The sequence below is a fragment of the Sinocyclocheilus rhinocerous genome, unplaced genomic scaffold, assembly GCF_001515625.1.
Source record: "Sinocyclocheilus rhinocerous isolate Xijiao unplaced genomic scaffold, SAMN03320098_v1.1 scaffold1095, whole genome shotgun sequence".
Classification (NCBI taxonomy): domain Eukaryota; kingdom Metazoa; phylum Chordata; class Actinopteri; order Cypriniformes; family Cyprinidae; genus Sinocyclocheilus; species Sinocyclocheilus rhinocerous.
In genome coordinates this window covers 36,181-58,860 of record NW_015628319.1, presented here as the reverse complement: position 1 = coordinate 58,860, position 22,680 = coordinate 36,181, and the positions used below count along the sequence as shown (strand labels likewise).

General features: G+C 37.5%; 3 protein-coding genes across 5 annotated transcripts in view; 1 reads left to right on the top strand and 2 right to left on the bottom strand.

The window, feature by feature from the left end:
* Positions 1 to 471: 471 nt before the first annotated feature.
* LOC107737401 (lysophosphatidic acid receptor 6-like) lies at positions 472 to 2,089 on the bottom strand. Its single transcript, XM_016548891.1, has one exon. It carries the CDS (start codon positions 2,033 to 2,035, stop codon positions 1,055 to 1,057), a length of 981 nt encoding a protein of 326 aa, XP_016404377.1. The 5' UTR covers positions 2,036 to 2,089; the 3' UTR covers positions 472 to 1,054.
* A 6,488-nt stretch (positions 2,090 to 8,577) lies between these two features.
* Positions 8,578 to 11,595, bottom strand: LOC107737400 (G-protein coupled receptor 55-like). Its single transcript, XM_016548890.1, has 3 exons — positions 11,523 to 11,595; positions 10,552 to 10,634; positions 8,578 to 9,584 (listed from the first exon to the last, which is right to left on the bottom strand). The coding sequence occupies exon 3, from the start codon at positions 9,575 to 9,577 to the stop codon at positions 8,654 to 8,656; it is 924 nt and encodes a 307-aa protein (XP_016404376.1). The 5' UTR covers positions 9,578 to 9,584; positions 10,552 to 10,634; positions 11,523 to 11,595; the 3' UTR covers positions 8,578 to 8,653.
* Positions 11,596 to 13,759: 2,164 nt separating this feature from the next.
* LOC107737390 (PERQ amino acid-rich with GYF domain-containing protein 2) overlaps positions 13,760 to 22,680 on the top strand; it is a 33,905-nt gene continuing 24,984 nt past the window's right edge. The window contains exons 1-13 of one of the 3 annotated variants that reach the window (XM_016548879.1): positions 13,760 to 13,872; positions 16,111 to 16,161; positions 17,077 to 17,215; positions 17,314 to 17,409; positions 17,728 to 17,836; positions 18,084 to 18,192; positions 18,973 to 19,013; positions 19,283 to 19,315; positions 19,928 to 20,104; positions 20,190 to 20,401; positions 20,527 to 20,607; positions 21,600 to 21,657; positions 22,254 to 22,505. In XM_016548879.1, the coding sequence (XP_016404365.1) occupies positions 16,124 to 16,161; positions 17,077 to 17,215; positions 17,314 to 17,409; positions 17,728 to 17,836; positions 18,084 to 18,192; positions 18,973 to 19,013; positions 19,283 to 19,315; positions 19,928 to 20,104; positions 20,190 to 20,401; positions 20,527 to 20,607; positions 21,600 to 21,657; positions 22,254 to 22,505 (1,345 nt within the window). In that variant the 5' untranslated portion in view covers positions 13,760 to 13,872; positions 16,111 to 16,123. Of the gene's footprint in view, positions 13,873 to 16,110; positions 16,162 to 17,076; positions 17,216 to 17,313; positions 17,410 to 17,727; positions 17,837 to 18,083; positions 18,193 to 18,972; positions 19,014 to 19,282; positions 19,316 to 19,927; positions 20,105 to 20,189; positions 20,417 to 20,526; positions 20,608 to 21,518; positions 21,658 to 22,253; positions 22,506 to 22,680 lie in introns of all 3 variants that reach the window. The other 2 variants (XM_016548878.1, XM_016548880.1) reach the window with 2 other exon arrangements.

Below are 22,680 nucleotides of genomic sequence, written 5' to 3'. Positions count from 1 at the left end.
AAAAACAAAAAAAAACAATAGAACCATCACAGAAAATTCGAATGGTTTCCACTACAAATACCATTACAAACCATCAACTTTTAACCATTAAAAAATGGTTTTCTGTAGTGTGTTTTAGGACATATTCCATTGGGATGTATTGGTTTTAACATGCCACCAACAAAGGTGACCAATTACCAGTAGAGACCCACAGGGTCCATTACAGTTTCCATTAAAACCAATACAAGTCCCATTATAACCAGTAAAACCACTACAAATTTTGTGATTGTGTCTATTGTTTTTTTTCAGCAGGGCGTGGTGTGGACTTCAACAGTTGATTCGAAACTTCAACTTTCACTTCCTTATGCCAGTCTGTGAGCTTCGTGCAACCATGTGAACCGTTTCTCACTTTTTCACACCTCAGTTGAAGTCAAATATGTCATCATCACAATGCAGATCTTATTCGAGAAGATAAAAGTGATAGATTGGCAGAAGTATGCTTGGTTTATTTCGACCAATATAATGCATGACACAAAAGTAAAAGTGCATATTACTATGCGAAACTTCAGTGCAATCCTGGGGAAATAAAAATGCAGTTCAAATGTATAGCTCAATGACACAAAAAAAGACAAACTGAACACTTTTTCAACTGTAATGCTGGTAGAAATGCAGCAAAACATAGCAATATACAACCAGAGGGGCCAACATTTCTACAGTAGCTACTGCCCTTGGTTCTCAGTGATAAGCAAATGCACACGTAAACAGCTTAGTTGATGATTTGCAACAATGCAAGTTTTGCAGAACAAATTAAAGTATTTATATCACATTGTCAGGTAATGAATCACTGGCTCAACGTTTGGTGTCTTCTTCCCTTTTGACCTGCTTTAGGACGCCTGAACGAGGTAAACAGAGTTGCAACCTTTTCCCGCGATGCACACGAGCAGAGATGTGCAACGTTCTCGTGCGTGAGTCAGCTTTTGGTTTAAGACCTGGGGTTTTTTTTTACATAACCATTTCCTTTCAGACAAAGAACTTCTTTACCTCAACGACGCAAGTGATTATGATGGATGGTGCTTTACTGTCCATTCCAACTCATGCTCTGGACCAGGCCGAGACCGACGGTTTTGGATGAAGAGTCACATCTGGCTCTACCTTGAATATTCTTTGAGCTGAAATAGTAGATCAAAGGGTCCAGACAGCTGTTTGTGCTGGCCATGCACATGGTAACAGTCTGTAGGTTAAAGTAAATTTCAAGAGTATTACCTCCATGCAAGATGTGAAGTTTGCGCAAGCCAAAGAGGATGAAAGCAGTGTGAAATGGGATAAAACAAATGGCATAGATGAGCAAATTGGACAGAAAGAGCTTCACAATCTTGCTTTTACTCAGCTCGGTGCTGCACGAGGAAGTCGCCATGCTGTAGCCTTTCAGCTGCCGCACGACTGCCACCGTACAGCCCAGAATAATACAGAAAGGTATTAAAATACCAAAGAAAGTGACACAGCAGAGGATTGTGAAACCCATAATCCATTCTTCATCTGTGTATTTCTCAAAACAGCGTGTAACGTTACACTCTGGGTCCTTATTTTCAGGGTGGTTTAAGGCTGTTGGCACTGCCAATCCAGCGATGATCAGCCACACGATCACACAAAACACCCAGGCCATCGGTACCGTCCGCAAATGTCGAGATCTCAGTGGATACACCACGGCCAGCATCCGGTCCACACTGATGAGTGTGATGAACAAGGAGCTGGAGTAGATGTTGACAGCAAAGAGGGTCCCTGGAATCATGCATAGAGTGTTTCCCAGCTTCCATTCACCTGTGGCGAAGTAGATAATCCGAAAGGGCAGGGAAAGTGTGAAAAGTAGGTCCGATAAGGCCAGGTTGGCCATGTAGATCACCGGAACGGATTTCCTCAAGCCATTCCGACAAACCAGTATCCAAAGAGACACAGAGTTCAAAGGAAGACCGAACAGCAAAACGATGCTGTAGGTGGAAGTGAAAAGTGGATATCTGAAATGAGATGTGCTGCAGTTATCTGTGTTGTTGTGTGGCATTTTTCCAAAGATAAAGGTGAAATAAAGAGAAGTGCTGTGTCGAAATGTGAAATGGCTCTGTAATGATTTTTTTCCTGTGTGCTACCTTTTTTTTTAGTTCCACTTGTTAGTGACAGGAAACAGTGGGAGGTGTCAGTAAGTGAATTGCATTTACATGCAGATATTTAAGAGGAGCAAACTCTGCTTTGGGGGTTGATGATGTTTTGACGTGTGGTCAAACGCGAACCAGTCAAATTAGGATTCAGACTTCAAAGTTTGCATTTGATTACTACAATTTTTGGTTTTCAAAAGATACCAAACTGTCACTGGGATGCTACCCTTTCAAAGGGTACTAATATGTACACTTTTGGTACATTTAAAGTGCCAATATGTACCTTTAAGCTATTATGTAGCATTCAAGGGTGAATAGAATACAAAGATGTTCATTTTAGCTTTTGTACCTAATTGTACCGCCCTCAGTGAAAGCTTTGTACCTTTTTTTCTGAGAGTGTGGAAACAAAACATTCTTTAGATAATTCAAAAGCAAGCTAAAATGGAGTCTTTGTTAAACTTCCCCCTTCATGTACTGGGAGAAATACAAAAGGTCAAAATGCCAAGTAAAACGGGATAATAACACAGTGTAATCACACACAAGTCACTCGAGCAACAAAAAAATCTGCTGTATGCTTGGTAAAGTCAGCATGGTCACCATGAATGTGCACTATCTACAAAAATATATATGAACTATAATGTATTTCTGCTAAAATGTAAATGTAACCGTTTCATTCAAACCTGCAGTGCAGCACTTTTCTGTGTTTCTATGTTGTTTACCAGTAAAATCATATACAGTAGCTACATACAGTAAATGTTTGTGGCAATTATTAATAGGCTACAACCTCACAATCTCACATCCGCTTTCAGATCAGAGAGATAAACTAACTGGCTTGCTTCACCACAGTCTCACTGATAATGATTTGACGATAAAAGGTCAGTTGAGCTGCAGCACAAGCAAAGACAGAACAGATTTTCGAAAGTCCTGTGGGTGGAGGGGTTGGGGAGGCTCAATGCAAACAGGAAACTTATTGCACATACACTGAACAGCGCATTTTGTTGACAAATAACATTTTGTTATTTCGGCTTCAGTATTTTTAAGTTAAACTTTATGTGTAGCTGCAAGTATGTAATGTAGTTGCATGCATGTAATTAATATTTAGAACATGTATATAATTTTTTTGTTTTTTACTTATATGTTTTATTACATTTATTAAAGAATGAATTCCAACAAATGAATCAAACACTGTTTTTAATTGTTTTAGATGTATAGTATGTGTCATCACATTTCAGTATACTGCAGCTGTTGTTACTAGTTGTCATGTTAACTCACTTGCAGGAAAGTTTTGATGTCGTGGCGCCATCTTGAGGTCGATGTTGCACAGGCTTATCGAGCCTCACTCGGACATGCGCGGTTTCTCCTCAGTAAAAATGTGAGAAAACAGGTGAAGTCGGAGGGCATAATAAACGGGCTGTGAAGGGAATATTTCCCTACAATCCATTCAGACAAACCGCAAATGTATTCTATCGTTTGGCAGCGATAAAGGTTTTTAAATTCCGCACGTGCACGGGTATGAATGACGAAGGCTACAGCTTGTGAACGACTCTGTACTACAAGTAAATATATTTTACAACTAACGGAGTGTCTAAACAATAATAGTACACGAAAACACTACAAATATATAATTGAAACACGATGGTAATATTGGAAGTACGTACCATGTAAATACCATCATGATAATCATTCACAACCGTGGATATCTTACCTGAGATTAGTTACTATCTCATAAACTGTCTCGTGTTTTTAAAAAAAAGGCAATTATGACAAATTCAGCTAGTGCTGTCTCACTTTTGGAGATATATTTGAGTTTCCAACAAACGTATTAGATTAAATTTAGGGGGGGGGGGACACAGAAACGAAGATGTTCAAAATTGGACTAAAATGTAAACACATGAACCTAAAAAAAATCCACAAAACAACATATACGCATTCATTATTATTATTATTATTACGTTACGCACTACACATTATATTACTATATTGTTATTATTACTTATATATTAGTCTATTGCACACGTTATTTACATTTTAAAATAATTGGTGGCTATTTATTTATTCATTCATTCATTCATTCATTTATTCACTCATTCATACACACTTTTACCCTTACATTATTCTGTCCTCTCTAAATTACTTTTATCTTACCTAAAAAATCTCAGATATGATGATATTCTGGCGCCATCTTCTGGTTACAGAAGGAAAAAGGTTAATTCTATACCACAAAAAGGATGAACTAGCCTAGCCTACAAACACATGGCAAACCATTGTAATAATTATTGAAGGATGATACAAAATAAACTGTAACGCTATGATTCACATAAACCTACAATAACTGTCCAAAAATGTTCCTTTCAAGCTTCTTCAAAAAAGGTCTAGCAGAGGTTAAAGTGCATCAAGAGCCATGTGGTCAAGAATGTAGTTGATTTAGAGTAAGAGCAACCGTTTAAAGGGGTGGTTGATTGCGATTTCACTTTTTTAACGTTAGTTAGTGTGTAATGTTGCTGTTTGAGCATAAACAATATCTGCAAAGTTGCAGCGCTGAAAATTCAATGCAAACGGGAGATATCGTCTTTTAAAATTCTGGCAGTTTAATGCCTACAAAAACGGCTAGTAAGGGACTACAACGAGCTTCTTCCCAGGTCCGTTACATCACGAACCCAGATAAACCCCGCCCTCGGGAAAAGGCAGCAAAGGGGGCGAGGCCATGCTGCGCTGCTGTAGAGAAGAGGAAGAGAAAACTAGAGGTGCATGTAAAAATCGGTTTAGCGAATCACAACACACTGAGCCAGCTGACCAATCTCAGCCCATCGCGTATTTCTGAGGGAGGGGCTTCATAAAACAGGAAATAATTGAGGCGTTTGTTAGAGAAGGGACAGATCAGTGTGGAATAAAGGTAAATTATGTGAAAAATAATGCGTTTTTTAAAAAACGAAGCATGAACACATGTTAGACTGCACCCCATAAACACAATCAAGCCTAGAAAAAACCCAGTCAAAAACCCTTTAAAAGAGACTAAGGAAACACGGCGGAGACAATGCAACTACACACTTTATTAGAGAGAAAGTAGTTCAGATTGATTTATATAGCTTTTTTGAGGCCCCCATGTGTTATTTGTCCTTTTATCATTATCACATTTTATTAATTTATAAATTGTGATTTACTACCAGAGGTAGCAGAAATGTTAGTAGCTGGCAGTAGCACTAAACAACAACATATATACCGCAGCATGTCACCACAAGCAGGTGTTGATGTGATCGCCAGTCTTTTCCTGTTGGTTTAAAACACAGTTGGGGTTTTATTTTCTATTTTACACTAAACGTGCAGAATGTCTTACCCTGATAAGCCTGATAGAGTACAACACATTTGTGCATCCCAAAAAAAAAACCCTGCCTTGTGTTCGGAACGGTTAATCATGTACTTCTATTTAACTAAAGAGGATGTTACCACACTTCATATATCATATAAACAGACAGCTGAATTCCAGATATGAGAAGTCACTCGCTGTCTGACTAAGTGAAACTAGTGGCACATGGCTCCATACCCACACATTCTTACCCACAACTTATGGAAATTGGTGCCATAACTCATACTCAAGGGAATCTGTTCAAAATATACACAGTTTTATTGACACACAGTACAAAACAGGTGAGACAAGTCTACACAGATATTTTAACATACTGATTTAGGAGGAACAAAAGAGGTAATTGTGAAGTATGTAATGCCATACCCAATGTTGCATCAGAAACATTTATGAGTCATTGTAAAGGTTTCAGGATGGTTTGTCAGACGACCATCGCGTGTGAGCATGAAGACCTCAGGTTTCTCATGTTGACAGTGTTAGCATGAGATAAGACAAATACAGAATCTGTGGGGCAAAATCAATAACACAGGATCATAAATTCATCGTAAGTTTGACGGACACAATTTAATTTTGAATAGAAATAACATTAAATAAAGCGCTGCAGTGATGACATATTTTTGTAGGCCTTGGTTTCCTCAATAAAAACCCAATACGATTTTTTCATTGACTTCTGGGTTACTGTGGAGAATAAGCTCTGTGACCAACAAAAGCTTATCATTGTTACATGTTTTGTTCATCATAATTATTATCTTCACAAATGAACAACTTCTAGAAATGTTGAAGCCTGAATCCTGAATACAATCACCTGAAGTAAAAAGCTAAATGTAGGCTATAAATGAACTACACCACTGTCGCATGACTTCATCTTCACCATCACGATACTTCAGACAACTCATTCATTCTTTACTTAAAGACATTTTCCTTTCCTGTGAGCCTGTAAAAGCAGACTAGTGAGTAGATGAGTTTACCTGTTTGACGTGATGACATTTAATGTCCCGGACCACCTCTGTTCTCCTTTAGCCAACCGCCTTTTTCAAGACAAGTTAAATCTTTAAAAAGTCACAGTGTATTACTGATGTATTTTAAGTCATAGCGTGAAAATATCTTAAGCTTTTGTTAACCACAGATCTATTTAACCAAAAAACCTGTTCAGAAAAAAACATTGACTTCAGGACGATGGAAACCGAAAGTGCTAAAGTGTTCGATTTAATTTCCAGGTTTTGGCCTACAAAAATACATTATTCCTGAATGCAGTACGTTTTTCAAATTCCAAACATAAAATGTCCCAATTTTCTAAAATAAGAGTCCTGAGAAGTCACACCCGTCTCTCTTATAGCCCTAAACTCAAAAACAGCAAAAATGGGTCAGGGGAGCAGCCCACCCATTTTTAGCCAATCAGAAATGCTCTCGGATGCTATCATTTTCTGTGGGTGTTTGCTTTCATGGCTTTGGGTGTCAAGGATGTGGTTTTAAGGAAGGATAGTTGTCTAATGTAACGTCTAAAGTCTTGTGAAATTTAGATTTGGGTGATCCTGATCTTAAACTCCAATCCAGACAAATTTTGGGATTGTGCAGTTCTGAAGATCAGGGTAAAGTTTCTGTTCTATTCCCTTTTTCTTCTCATATTTGTCACACTTTGTAGAGTTAAATGGATAGTCCACCAAAAAAATGAAAACCTGTCATCATTTACTCACCCTCATGTCGTTCCAAACCTGTATGAGTTTCTTCTGCAGAGTACAAGCAGTGTTGGGGAAAGTTACTTTTAAAAGTAATGCGTTACAATATTGCGTTCCTCCCTAAAAAAAGTAACTAATTATGTTCATTTCATTTTATGGAAAGGAATGCGTTACATTACTTTTTGCTACTTTTTAAATCTGAGCTGAGCTTGCTTTTTTGTTTTTGATATAAAGAGTTCTGTTTTTGGCAAATGTACAAAGCCCTTTTACACCAGAAAGGAAATTAATAAGCCTCAGACTACAGGAAATGTAAATTCACCTCTGTACAGTAGCAAATGTTACAATGCTGCAAACACAAATGTTATGTTTATCCAAAGTCATTTGTTCTTGTATGGTTGAATTGGATCATAAAAGGTCAGCAGCGAAGACATTGGTTAAAAAAATGGGATTAAATGCATAAAGGATATTTGTGTTATTTAACATATTTAACATATGCAGGTTTGTGTCATATTCTGAGTTTGCATTTCAATGTTTTTATTCATTTTGGGGAATACTGATTCTGTTTTTCTGCAAGTGAGATACATGCATGTTTACATTCAGTCTAGAACTACAGTAACATCATGTTTCCACAGTGTACACAACACCTCTGCACTTACTTCCGATTGCTCTCAACATAAGAACAGGAGAGCTGTCAGTCAATAAATGGGACTGGCATTATTATTTAAAGTATATTTTCTGATTTTTTTTTGTAAATTAAAAAGTAATGTGTTACTTTACTAGTTACTTGAAAAAGTAATCTGATTACGTAACTCGCGTAACTTACTTGAAATGCGTTACCCCCAACACCGAACGCAAGAGATGATATTTTGAAGTCTGTTGGGAACCAAACATCATTGGAGCCCACTGACTTTCTTTGCATGGCTAAAATAAAAACTTCTCATCTCTCAAAATATCTTATTTTATGTTCAAAAAGAAGCAAGAAACAAACTCATGCAGTTTTGGACTTAAGGGTGAGTAAATGATGACAGTATTTGCAATTTTGGGTGAACTACCTTCAACTGGAATGAGAGGAGTAATATTTTGTCCATTTATGTCCATAAAACATGCATTGAACCTCAAGAACCATTCAAATCAGTCCAACATGTTTCCTTGAAGTCTCTTAAGGTGCAGTCACATTTACTGTTGTTTGGCGAATTTTCATGGGTAAAATCAGGTTATTTCAATAGGAATCCACACGATCTGGAATTTCGTGTGAGGGTGAAAGATTTCCCCATGCCGATTTCGCAATGGGTTCAATTTGCTGAGCTGACCAACAGAAGGCTGTTGGGTTTGGAAGTTACTTTTTTTGTGAGCTGTGCTTCACACGTCGCTACTCTATTGACAATAGACTTTTTTCGAAATTTCGAAAATTTCGCTAGTATGACCACACCTTTACTTCCACTGGAAATCCATAGGGACACATTCTGAAAGACTAATAAACTGAATTCACCTCAGACATCTGAGGTGCTGGTGGTTCTCGCTCTGCTGATGGACAGTCTAAGCGTCTCCTTGGTGGATCGGACTTCCTTCGCAATGAAATAGTAACACAGTGCGTCCAAGCAGCAGGTCACGTTTGCAATGTTTATTGACACCTGTATGAAAAGCGCGATGTTCTTTTGCTGTTTGCAGTCTGAAATAAAGCCATTACGGACAAGATACTGCAGGAATATGGCCACGTGACAGGGGGTGAAGGGCACTAGGAAGGCCGCTAGGCTGCTGTAGATGATTCTCACACCAGCTTGCCTCTTGTGGTCGCTGTTCTTTGAGGCTTTGAGAGTACGGATGCTCTGAATGGAACACGCCACCAGTACCGCGGCGGGCAACAGGAAACCAAAGACCTCCAGGCACACGATTATTCCAGTGCTCCAACCTTTCTTAGAGAAGCCATGGAAACAGGTGAAATTCCCCATTTTCTTTTCCCGGAAGGTGTAGATGGGTGAAGTCATTGCCATAACAAACACCCAAATGAAAATGCAAACAATCAAGGCTTTTTTTTTGGAACGCACCTGCTTGGCTCGAAATGGGTGGTTTATGGCGATGTACCGGTCTATGGCTATGCACACAATTGTGTAGATGCTACCGTACATAGCTACAAAGTAAAGACTTTCCAGGAAGGAGCAAAAGAGCTTCGTGTCTTCTGCCCACTTGTGGTGTGCTGCATGCATTTTGAAGGGCAACTGCAGCAGCAACAGCAGGTCCATCAGAGCCAGGTTGGTCATGTAGATGGAGGACTCGGTCCATTTTCTGAGCAGCCGACAGAACACCACCAATGCTGCGATGTTTAACGCCAAGCCGAACACCAGGACAGGCACGTAAATCACCAAGTCCAGCTTCTGCGTTAAAGTGTCCACATCTTTAGTTGAGCAGTTTGTCATAGTGAAACTGGCATGGAGAGAGGTGCGAAATACATCACATATGTTTTCATGAGATTTCTAACTTTCACAACTGAAATTTGCATATCACATGCACAGTCATCAGTGTTATACTTTGTGTTTTCACTTGTTGATGCAACAGTTAATGTATTTATATTAGATTGAAAAAAAGAGCAACAATTGTGGATGTTTTGAATGCAACATGCTAGGTCTGTTTTCTATATGCATTAAAACGGCCTTGCACAGATTTTCAAACAAGGAACTGCACATTTTCTTTCTAAAATAAAAAAAAAATTTGTAAAGGAATTGTTTTTGTTAATAAGGCAAAAGGAAGTTGCATGTAGAAAGTACCGGATGACTTGAAGTTCATTTTTTTAATTATGATGTTTCATGCGACTTCGGACACATCAAACATTTTACAGGTCAAGTTTCTATTGTTCTCATTTCGAACAAGTTTCCACTTATTTAAAAAATGAACATGATGTTGATTTGCTGATGATCAGCATTTATTTACTCTGTATGATAAACCCTTCATTTTATGGTTAAACTTTTTTTTTGATCATTCCAGCTGGCAAAAAATGAGGCAAAGTTTAGCAAATAAAAACTCTCATGCACTCTTGTTTCATATTGAAGTCAAATATTAGCAAGATTAATAAACAGAACTTACTATAATCAATTGCATCAAGCACTTTGCACCAAAGATTAAAATTCTCTCATGCTTTGTCATTACAGTCTAAAATTCATCACTGGTGCAATTTGCACATTTGTTTTATTTATTGTACTTATTATAGTAAAATATATTTATGTAAATATTAAGAAGGGTAATGTGAACGTTCATTTATTGTTTAAAAATACAGTAATTTAAAAGACAAAAATGAGAAATTGACAAATGTAATGATTGACAGTTTTTTTTAGTTCATTCAATTGTTCTGTGTTTAATTTTTGCCGCTCTTTATAGTTTATCAGTATATTCTTACCTTCGCCGATGACTTCAAAGTATCATTTCTCCTAGAGTGAAACTGGTGGTAGTTTTCCGTGGTAATGCACTCATGAAGTAAATCTTTGTTAAGAAACATAATATGACCGTTAAAAAAAATGGAAAGGAAATGGTGACTGTGTAACAATGAAATTACCAAATTCCTCCGATTTCGGACACATTCACACATTCTGACAAACACATGCTTACACACTCACACACACACAGACACAAAACAACCTGCTTTCATCTCACAACACCCATACAAATTTGCCGAGTTGTAAAGGTCGTACCTCTGCAGCCAAAGATCAGCAATTTTTTTGCAAACCAATAAACCACAAGAACAAAATCCGTTAAATGTGACCTAAGCAGGACAAACTGGCGGATGTCTTTTTTTCTTCCTGCATTATCTATGAAGTACAGACAATATTTAAGCTTCCCACTTATGCCAAAGCTAAACTTTTTCGACATTTCATCTACTTCTACATATTTCGAGACGCATGTCAATAAACCACAGTCTTTCCCTTTTTCAGACATGTGGGCTGCATCTCTCACGAAACGCATGTCTGGTCTGCAAAAATCATCATTAGTCTCATGAATGAAATGATGTCCCACCTGTACACTACAAAGCACAACAGTGCTATTTACACAGTACTTATATTACTAATCATACAGCCATAATATTTTTACACACAACATTTCAATGAAGCTGCAAGCAATTTTCTAACACTGAAACTTAGTGGAAGAGAGAATAGTACTTATATTACTAATCATACAGCCATAATATTTTTACACACAGCATTTCAATGAAGCTGCAAGCAATTTTCTAACACTGAAACTTAGTGGAAGAGAGAATACATTTACTGAAATATATTCAATAAAATAGGTTGTTATGACCTAAAACACACACACACACACACACACACACACAAAATAATTGCATTAAATGAAATAAGGAGTGTCTGTGCTCACCAGGACGTGTCTCACAGGAGATACTTTCCCTTAAATGCTATCAAGAAAACTAGTTAGTAGCACTTCTGTTTTCAGAGGTTCTGCCTGTGACCACATCCTTGCAAACAGAAACATGCCTTTGGTACTTTTCTGATATCTTCCTGTTAGCCTGTAAGTAGGCTACTTCATTTTCTCTTAGTCAGTATAATCACAGCTCGTATAGATGGGTATAGCTGACATGAAATACATTTTGGGAAGTTAACACACCCTGCGGTGTGTGGCATACTATACTTCATCCTAATCTATTTTAAAAAGCATTTTACTAGTTAATGTACAAGTATGATGTATGCGGCTATTGTGAGCTCCAGGTTATTTGTACTTTTAAAATGCAAACTAACAGGAGCATTTAAAATGAAGACGTGATTAAAATGTTGAAAAAAGTACAAAAAGGTGGCCAGTTACAGATATACATGGCAAAAACAAACAAAAAAAGTTCTTAATGAGTCTTATTTAACAATTAAAAATCTAAAAAGTTTTAAAACCATATGTACTTATGATTTAATACTGCATTAGATATAAAGCTAAATATAATTCAATCTCCTATAAAGTGTTGCTTCTCAAATAAGTTTGTCATTTTGAGAATATTTAGATATATTTAGATGTTTTTCATTTTAATTTAATGTATTTTTTTCAAAATAGACTACATAATAACATTTTTCAGTGTACACTTTCCTTATACAGTAATCTATATATAATCTATATTTATAAAAATATATAGAATATTTAGATTTTTTTTTTACTTAGATTTAAAAAAAAATTTTTAATATATTAATATTTAGATTTTTTTTTAAATTAGATTTAAATATAAGTCTAAATTTCTAAGATAAATTTTTTTATAGACTAATTACACAACATTTTTCAGTGTACACTTTCCTTATACATTAATCTGTATAAAAGATTTAACCTCAAATCTTAATTAGAAATAAAAAATGATTATTTAAAAAATATATAATTATCTTTTTTTTTATTGATTTAAGTTCACTGCCAGAAAATGTTTTATAAATAATGCTGTGTTAAAATAAGTTCACTAAAAGACCAAAAAAACAAAGCAAAACATGGATTTACAGGCAATTATCAGGCAACATATAAACAGTGAAAAACAGTCATATGAACACAAGTCTTCACTTGTATTGGAGGCAAAGAGGATCACATTAAAATTCAGAGGAAATAGAGATTATTTCCTTTTTGTTTTGACTGTTTCAGGGGCAGCACATAACCCACACACGGTATAGATACTTTAAAGTGCAATATTCTGTAACGTCATTTCTCAGAATTGCGTTGTTGCATGAAACAGCGTTTGTCTGTTCGTGTGCTTGCGATTAGATGTAGATGATAGCGGGTTAGGATTAGAGTTAGGGCGATATCTCCATTCGTCGATGCTCTAGAAGAAGAGAGAAAAAGAATTATGATGTTTACGGATTAAATAATCAATCATGATTTAATATTATGCTGTTTTCTTGTTTTGCAGACAAAAATAAATCATGTTTAACATCTTAAATGCATAGAATAGCATAAACAAAATATTTGTAAAGCAAAAATGCCAAATGTAATTGTTTTGTTAATTTTATTGCTAATTAATGATTACTTAGATCAAAGAAACGGCTGCTTTGTAAATTGCATTCCAGCAGGGTACTTTCTTACTCATTTAGGATAAAACTCAAAACTCAACAGTGTAGAAAAAGAAACAGTGTAAACAAGACAACTTCACTTCCTATTAATACCTTTATTGTACTGCATATATGTATGTTTGATAACCTAGCAACAGGCCTAGCTACTTTTGGGGAACAAATTGCATAAAATAACATAACATAACATCATAAAATAAAATAAACATTATTTTTTAAATTACCAGAGGTTTGTTTAAATCCCACAAAACCTCCTTTAGTGACACGATCTATCCGACATGACTTGAACGCACCATTAGACCTTTCCAACGATATATAGTTTGTCATGATTAGATTAGGATTTAATTGTAATATAGTGAAGTAAACTTAGGTGTCCCACAGAGGGGACGGGTGACAGTTAAAGGGTTAAAATGAAAAACATGAGAAAATGGCAAATGTAATGATTGACAGATTTGTGTAGTTCATACAATTGTTCATGTAAAAGTACCATTTGCAGTGTGTGTGTGTATGCATATGTATGTGTGGCGCGAGCGCGCGCTTGGGAACTACTGCTGTCAGCACGCTCGCTCTCATCCGGGCAATTTTCAGCATACGTGTTGTCATGTGACCAAGATTCAGCCATCTTGTGGATACGAAACGAGAGACGCCACTCGCACACAAACTCAGCGCTGTCAGTAAAAGTAGAGGTAAGACAGCGGGCCCGGCGTACATGGTTTTGCTCTAAAATAAAACTTAACTATTCCTACGCTAGCTCTCAGTAACATAGACCCGCCCCAACTTAGCGGGCCGACGCTAGTCTAGCCCGCATGGTTGTTAGGCCTGGAAGCACCGGGCTCGATTAGACCGGCCTACCGCTGATGATGCTATCAGCGATCCGTAGGCAGCTGTAGTGGAACGCGGTGTGGCTGGAGACAGTGAGCACAGGCCGCACGGATTAAAACTCGTGTCAACTCACTCGCACCCTTCGATGTGCTCCTGTCGGCATTTATACCGACAGTATTTGACGGTTCGTACATTTCGCGGCGGTGCGTGGGCTGGTTTAAAGTTGGTAACTTAGGAGTTGGAAGTCAGAAAGTTAAATGTCCAGCGATAGCCAGGCTAGGATATTTCACCTTTATAAAACTCTTTTTTAAACGGTTAACGTTACATGGCAACTGCAGCGGTCAATTAAGTAGTTCATATGACATCTAAACGGATTTATTGGCGTTTTCTTCATCTAGCTTGTAGACTGCAGTGCTTACAGGGTGTATGAAGGCATGGACCGACAGGGACGTGGTCATTGAAACCTTAAACTGACATTTATCGGTCTTTACTTTTGAGGTTTGCCGGAATAAAAACATGTTGGGTCACGAGTCACGACACAGATCAATTACACATGGTCACTTAAACTAACCTTTACCTTATTGACTGGTCAAGCCACGTCTGATGTTGACAGTTTACCTACAAGTGTCTTTTCTGAGCTTCTGATCGCCTCTAAAAGGCCACAAATGCATCGTTCCACACATAATACAGCGGTACAAATCGATAATTTAATGCGTATAAAATCTGAAATTTTAAAACAGGCTGTACAATGCTAATTGTGCAAAGACTGCAATCTGCTGATCATCTGTTTTCAACCAAAACTAGCTTTACTGACTTAAGTTTTGTGTTCAACTGCTGCCTTTTTTCCCTGCCTGACTGGTGTTAAACAAATACTTGAACTGTGCATGCCTGTTTGTAACCTGATGCAACCTTATAATTGCATGATTTGGTGGGTTTCTATCAGATAAACTGATTAAAGTGTCTTTTATATGCACTTAAAATATGTTTGGTTACTATTTTTTTTTTGGGATGGAGTTTGTGTAATCTGGATCGGATTGCCTCATTTGGCTGCGCACGTGGTTTAAATCCCTGCAGCAGCAAGTCACTACTGTTTGTTTTGCATAGACATTATGCCGTCTACATAATGTGGCTATGTAGAGAATATATAATAATAAGACAAATAAAATGTAAAGATCTCTCCTTTTCCCTTGAGGTAAAATGCATCTTGTTTGACAGGTCTGACAAGATGCCTCTGCAATATGCGTTATGTAAAACTTGATTCAAATCAAGTTTGAAAAAAGTTAGTTGCATTACATAGTGGGCAAGGGAAGCCGTGGGTTGCACAGATGTCTGAGAATGCCCTTCCTAATTGGGAGAGTTCCTAAAATAGCTCTTGTCACAGTAGAGGTGCCAAACGGATGGGGGTCACCTCTAGAATATGCTGGAAAAAATACATTACTGCCAATGTCACCGCTGTAAAGACATATGAAAACTTGTTGGTTTACTTGTCGCACTGTGTATATATGTAATTATACTTACCTGGGACTTTATTTGAATAAATTCATGCATGCATGTGCATGATTTGAATAAATCATGCACATGCTTTGTGAAGGTGTTAATTTGAAAATATATGGTTGCTCTGATAGCTTCATTTATGTTTTTGGGAATTGATCCGCCTGTGTATTTTCATAAGCGTTAGTGAGTATTTGCATTGGGCATCTGTATTTGCAATTGCAAATCAAAGGGGATGTCCCAAAAAGTTATGGACATGTTATTTTTTTTTGACATCTTGAGATGTACCAGTGCAGAGTTCAGCATTGATGCCTTGTGTGTTATTTTTTTTTTAATATATATATAATTTGTCCTCTTTTTCAAAGTGTGTAGGTGTAGTTCTCACATCATGAACTGATTTTCAGTAAATTGCATGCATTTAACTATAAGTCAAGTTGTCATTTGTGATTGACATTTGCACTTTTTAAACATGCACCAGTAGTTAAATGTACAATTCTGTATGCACGCATGTAAACCATAAATGCCATTTTCAGTGTTTTTGCTGTTTTTTTTTTACTGAAGTCGATTTATGTTTTTGTGCTGAGCTGTTAAGAGTCTTTCATTTTCTTCAGACTTTCAAGGAAAATGGCAGAAACCCAGACACTTAACTTCGGACCAGAATGGTGAGTGTTGTTGCTGAAGCATCAGGGTCTGATGTCTTATTATGTACACGGACTTAGTCAGGATTGCTTTTGAGAGCCTGTCTTATCTGTTATTGGAAATTTAGTGATTATGCAAAATGAAACTTAAGCTCTGTGGACGTCATCTGTGGCATGCTGTCAATTACACAGAAAATAGTTTTAACCCAGAAAACTTGTATACAGGACATTGTCACTGATTTTACAACTTGATTGATTGACAAGTTAAGCATTTCATGGTTTCTCACACTAGTATTTTTTTTTTCACATTCCATTTTTTATTTCATTGATCTGATCACAGAACGCATCAGCACATCATCTTCATTGATTTAAATGTGTGTGTAAATGCCGTAACAAGCTTCACATTTCTGCTTTTAAACCCTCTTGGCTTAATTATATACTTGCAGCTCTCATTGTGAACATTTAGTTTTTAAGTTCACTTAAATTAAAAGTGATCATTTTAATTTAATAAGTTAACACTTTAGGCCTAATGTGAAAGCCCGCACGTGATGGAGATTTACCGCTGATTACAGAAGCTGCTTTACTGACAAGATGCGCATTAAATATCGCATGCGATTTATCGTGCAGCCCTACTGTAATGTCAAATGGCTATATTTACTCATTAAAATAGTGGCATTAAAGAAATATGAAAAATATGCTGTCTTTGTCGTTTCTACATTAATTTGGAATTTCAGTGTGAAAAAAATATTTATGATTACAAATTTTAATGTTAGGTACGATTAATTTGCTATTAAGTACAGAAATATACAATATGTAATTTTATTACGTAATTATAAAATAACAGGTTCTTAATTTTAGAAGTATACATACAATATTTGTGTTTACTGACATGTCTAATGATGTGATGACGTAGCATGTTTTCTCTCGGCTCTGTCCCAGGCTCCGCGCCCTGTCTGGTGGAGTGGGTAGCAGCAGTGTGGCCTCCCCTCCGCTCTCACCTGCATTGCCAAAGTATAAACTCGCAGACTATCGCTACGGGAGAGAAGAAATGCTTGCACTTTATGTAAAGGATAACGTGGTAAGGACAAATTTTCTGTCAGTCTCATTTACCTTAAAGCATCTTGTTCAGTTTACATATTCAGGTTTAAATGTTTCCAAACTTTTCTCCCCCTTTAGATTCCGGTAGATCTTCATGATAAGGAATTTCTACCTATTTTACAAGAGGAGCCCCTGCCACCATTGGCATTAGTCCCATTTACAGAGGAGGAACAGGTGAGAATTTGACCTGTTTACTCAGAAGACTTGCACATGGATTAGAAATGTAGAAGAGGTGCTTTCTCCAGCAGCTCTCTATTCTCTGTGAAACTGAAGTTGGGTTAAACTTCAATGAAAAGCTGTGCCTACGTATTCAAGTAGTGGCATTTGTTTTTTTTGCATATGTCATTTTCTCATTTTGGCACATGCTGTGGTCGAAACGGATAAAGAATGTACGCCCACTCGCCGTCTTGCTCTCACGCAACACCTTGCTGAGCTTGCAGCTATGTATGTATTGGCCCTTACGTTCCTCTGCATGCGTGTCTGTCTCCACAGAGAAATTTCTCCATGTCTGTAAACAGTGCAGCAGTACTCCGTCTGACAGGAAGGGGTGGAGGTACGGTGGCAGGGGCACCCAGAGGCCGAAGTTCTTCACGGGGACGAGGTTAGCTGCGTTGCAACCACAGACTTTCCTTTTTTCCTGCTCAAAAGACGTGCAGTAACTTAATACATTTCTAGCAGCGGAAATACTGCACTTTCTGTTAAACCAGAGCAGAGTGCAGACATTTGTCACCTCCTGTAACATTTTCCTTCCTTCGTCTCGGTACACACAGTTTCTCATGCTGAATTAAGGTGAGCAAAGGTTAGACTAGTGCATGTGCTCATGAGCCCTTTTCTTGTTTGCTTGACAGGGAGGGGCAGAGGAGATGGAGGGTTTTACCAAAGAAGTTTTGATGATGTGGAGGGAGGTTTTGGCCGTGGAGGAAAAGAGATGCATCGCTCCCAGAGTTGGGAGGAGAGGTATTCAAAATGAATTGCACCTGCAGTACAAACTGTCTGTAAGCATTTGCGAATCTACAGCATGCTACAGAATGTTGGTAGGTAGCATGAAGACTAAAGGTCCCGCTATGCTTACGGCCAAGTTCTTTTTTTTGTCTATGCTTAGGGTTAAAAAAAGGTTCAGATACCTTTGCAGTGGTATACTGTCGGCAAATGTCTTGATGCAGCCTGTCCCTCTCAGTAATGAAATAAACTCACAACAAAAATGACAGCGATGAGAAAACAGCTGTAAAGAAAGCATATGGTCATAGAGTTGTGGATAGGCACTGCAATTCAGCACTCCAGAATTAATATTAGAATGATAATTACTCCAAATTTCTGCTGTAAAAGCACCTCTCCAGTGTTCATGTTTTACTCATGTGTGATCTCAATGCACTGAACAGAATAAAAGCGAATTGGATAAGATTTCCATGTCAAAAAGACAGAGCACTCCATCCTACTGGGTAATCGCCACAGACCAGTGGAAGTTTGAAGGTGTTTACTTTCCAGAACAAACCTGTCTAGAAAGTTTGCTTCTACAGGCTGTTTCGACCTCTCGAACCAATCTCCAAACGAACTTTGTTTTGGCCTGATTTAGTTTGAGATGATGTCACACTAGTTCTTGGATTTTACTTGAATTGAGTGCCGAAAAGAATAGTTATAATAGCCCAGATATTGATCTGAAATTAAAAGATAGAAGGCATAAATGAAGTGTTAAATTATGTGTTAACCTGATAACACATTTTTCTCTTTCTTACCCAGGGGAGACCGAAGGTTTGAAAAGCCAGGTCGAAAAGATCCAGGTTAGTTTGCTAGATTTTTAAGATATAAGTGAGAGTGGGATAAGTTGTGTCACCATGTACTTAGAAGGGGTCGTATACAGCTGCCTGTGATTGAGAGATTGCATGAAAAAAGTGATGAGCACTTTCTACATGCAAAATCTCAATGCACTTAAGGGTTGTGTGATTAAAAAGTGACGTATCTGACCCCACTTTCCCCTACAAAGTGTGACATGATGTAATGCATCACATTTTATGTCGCCACGGAACCAACTGAATCTCTTTGTCCATAGATGGAGCACCAGCCCATTTTCCTCTCAATCACAGTAAGTGCTTCTCTTTGTTAACAGACCTATAAAATGTACATTACTGTTTAAAAGTTTGGGGTCTGTAAGCTAGGAAGTTAAAGAAATTAATACTTTTATTTAGCAAGGATGCATTCAGGTGATCAAAAGTGTCAGTAAAAGAGTTTTACATTGCTACAAAATATTTCTGTTCTAAATAAATGCTGTTCTTTTTTTTCTTTTTTTTTCAAAAAAGTATCAGTTTCCACAAATATAGTAAATAACTTGACTGTTTTCAACATTGATGATGCAAAATATTTCTTGAGCAGCAAATCAGCATATTACAATGATTTTTGAAGGATCATGTGACACTGGAGGAGGAGTGAACGCTGCAGAAAACTCATCTTTACATGAGCTTTACATTACATTTTAAAGTAGTAGAATTTCAGTAAAATTTCAGAATATTACGGTTTTTACTGTATTTTTACTTTACAATAGTGACTTCCGTCTGAACATTTAAAAAAATCATACTGAGCCCAAACTTTTCAACAGTAGTGTATAATAAATGCAAGGCATTCTTCTTCAGCTTTGAGTCAGTCATAAATGCTTCAAATACTCAATGTGTACTACTTGTTCTTTTTTTCTTCCAAAAAGTACGGGCAAACTATGAGGATGCTGGTGCAGGGAACACTCGAAAGCACGAGTTCATTCGCTCAGAGAGTGACAACTGGCGCACGTTTCGAGATGAGCAGAATGGTGAGGATGATGATGGGGGCTGGAGGCTTGCAGGATCTCGTCGGGATAATGAACGATGGTGTCCTCCAAGTCCAGGTATTTTGCATGCCATTTTTTCCCTCAAGTACTTTGTTTACTTAATTTGAAAGTTTTGTGATCCAAACAAATTCCTCATTTGCAGATGGTCCGCGATCAGCAGGGTGGCGGGAACACCCGGATCAACGTCGGCGCTTCCCTTTCGACTCAAGGGGTGAAGATGGCAGTTACCGTAGGCCTCGTTCAGGCAGCGGCAGCGTAGAAGAGGAAAGAGACTGTTTGCCAGAATGGTGTCTGGAAGATGCAGAGGAGGAGACAGGGACATTTGACTCCTCTGGGGCCTTCCTCTCACTTAAGGTGAGGGCGTTGGAAGTGAGTTCTTTGATCTTTGATCTTTCATTCTATATCACTGAGTAATAAGTGAGGATGTCTGTCCAAATGAATGTGTTTTGATGTGTGAATTTTCCTAATTGCTCAATTAGAAAGCTCCTAAGGAGCCGATCCTGGAAGAGGCGGAGCTGGACTTCCGGCCACTGGAGGAGAATGAAGAATGCACAGAAAAGGATGACAGTGAAGTTTTTGTTTACATAATATATGTATGTGTACTGTTTATTTATTATGTATATATAAATACACACATACAGTATATATTTTGAAAATATTTACATGTATATACATTTATATATTTATATTATATATAAATATATTCAATATATAAACATATATTTTTCTTAAATATATACATGCATTAGGGTTGTGATGGTGAGGAAATTTTCCCACCGGTTAATCGATGTGTGACAACACCGGTATCACCGCGGGGGCGTTCCCTCTTTTCCTCGCTTTCCTTCGCTTTTAAATAGCTTGTAAAAGCGGCGTGCGCATTTTACTTTCATTTTCAAATAGCGGCAATTCGGAGTAAAGCAATTGTTCGTTTTTAGTTCGTTTGAATTTTCCCTTTTTTCCTCGCTTTCCTTCGCTTTTAAATAGCTTAAAAGCGCTGTGCGCATTTTACTTTCACTTTTGAATTAGCGGCAGTTAGGCGCCAATTGCTTGAATGCAACAACAAAATACAACGTCAGACTCACTTTAGCGTATATATAAAACAGAACTTTTAACAAAACAAATAAAAATACACCATGCTATAGGCGATCAGCAGGGTGGCGGGAACACCCGGATCAACGTCGGCGCTTCCCTTTCGACTCAAGGGGTGAAGATGGCAGTTACCGTAGGCCTCGTTCAGGCAGCGGCAGCGTAGAAGAGGAAAGAGACTGTTTGCCAGAATGGTGTCTGGAAGATGCAGAGGAGGAGACAGGGACATTTGACTCCTCTGGGGCCTTCCTCTCACTTAAGGTGAGGGCGTTGGAAGTGAGTTCTTGATCTTTGATCTTTCATTCTATATCACTGAGTAATAAGTGAGGATGTCTGTCCAAATGAATGTGTTTTGATGTGTGAATTTTCCTAATTGCTCAATTAGAAAGCTCCTAAGGAGCCGATCCTGGAAGAGGCGGAGCTGGACTTCCGGCCACTGGAGGAGAATGAAGAATGCACAGAAAAGGATGACAGTGAATCAGAACAAACCAAAGATACTGACACAGAGAGTGACCGAAATGAAGGTGAGAAGGCAGTCTCATTGGGGCACTCTAGAAATCCAAAACAGATTGTTGTTTAAAGTATTTTTGAAAGAAGCCTCATCAAGGCTCCATTTATTTGATCAAAAATACAGTAAAAAGAGTAATATTTTTAAATGTTATTACAATTTAAACTACTGTTTTCTATTTTAATATATTGTAAAATGTATTTTATTCTGTTGATGGAAAAGCTGAATTTTCAGCAGCCATTACTCCAGTCTTCAGTGTCACATGATCCTTCAGAAATCATTCTAATATGCTGCTCAAGAAACATTTCCTATTATCACATGATACTTTTTCAGGGTTCTTTGAATAGAATTACAAATATTTTTATTTTATAATCATGCAAAGGTCTTTACAGTCACTTTTAATGAATTTATTCCATTCTTGCTGAATAAAAGTATTAATATCTTTAAATGTTAAAATCTTACAGACCTCAAAGTTTAGAATGGTACTGTAATTTTTTTCCCCATTTTTAAGTCTTCAGTCTTATACAATGTCAGCTAATGTCTCAACAACCCTTTAACAATCGTCAGTTGCTGTCACTGTTTTTAATCAAACATTTATTTTTTGGTTTACAGAAGGCAGTAAATCGGAAGAGCCATCGCCAGTTGCAGTACCATTTACAGCAGTGGTAACGCCTCCTAAGGCTGCAACCCCAGCTCCAATTCCATCTGTGCACCCGGAGCAGGCTGTAGAAAGTGAGAGACCATTGGAGAGAACGACGGTACCAGAACTCAGACCTGAACTCAGTAAAGCACCACTACACACAACCCTACCAAATAGCATTGTGGAGGCCATTTCCATACAGCATGTCACAAACACACTCCCAGGTAATAATTGCATGAATGAATATTTACTAGTGCTGTCAAATGATTAATCGCATCCAAAATAAAAGTTTTTGTTTACATAATATATGTATGTGTACTGTTTATTTATTATGTATATATAAATACACACATACAGTATATATTTTGAAAATATTTACATGTATATACATTTATATAT

Excerpts from the sequence above, each read along its gene's own strand:
- LOC107737401 (XM_016548891.1), bottom strand. The coding sequence starts at position 2,035 with ATGCCACACAACAACACAGATAACTGCAGCACATCTCATTTCAGATAT.
- LOC107737400 (XM_016548890.1), bottom strand. The coding sequence starts at position 9,577 with ATGACAAACTGCTCAACTAAAGATGTGGACACTTTAACGCAGAAGCTG.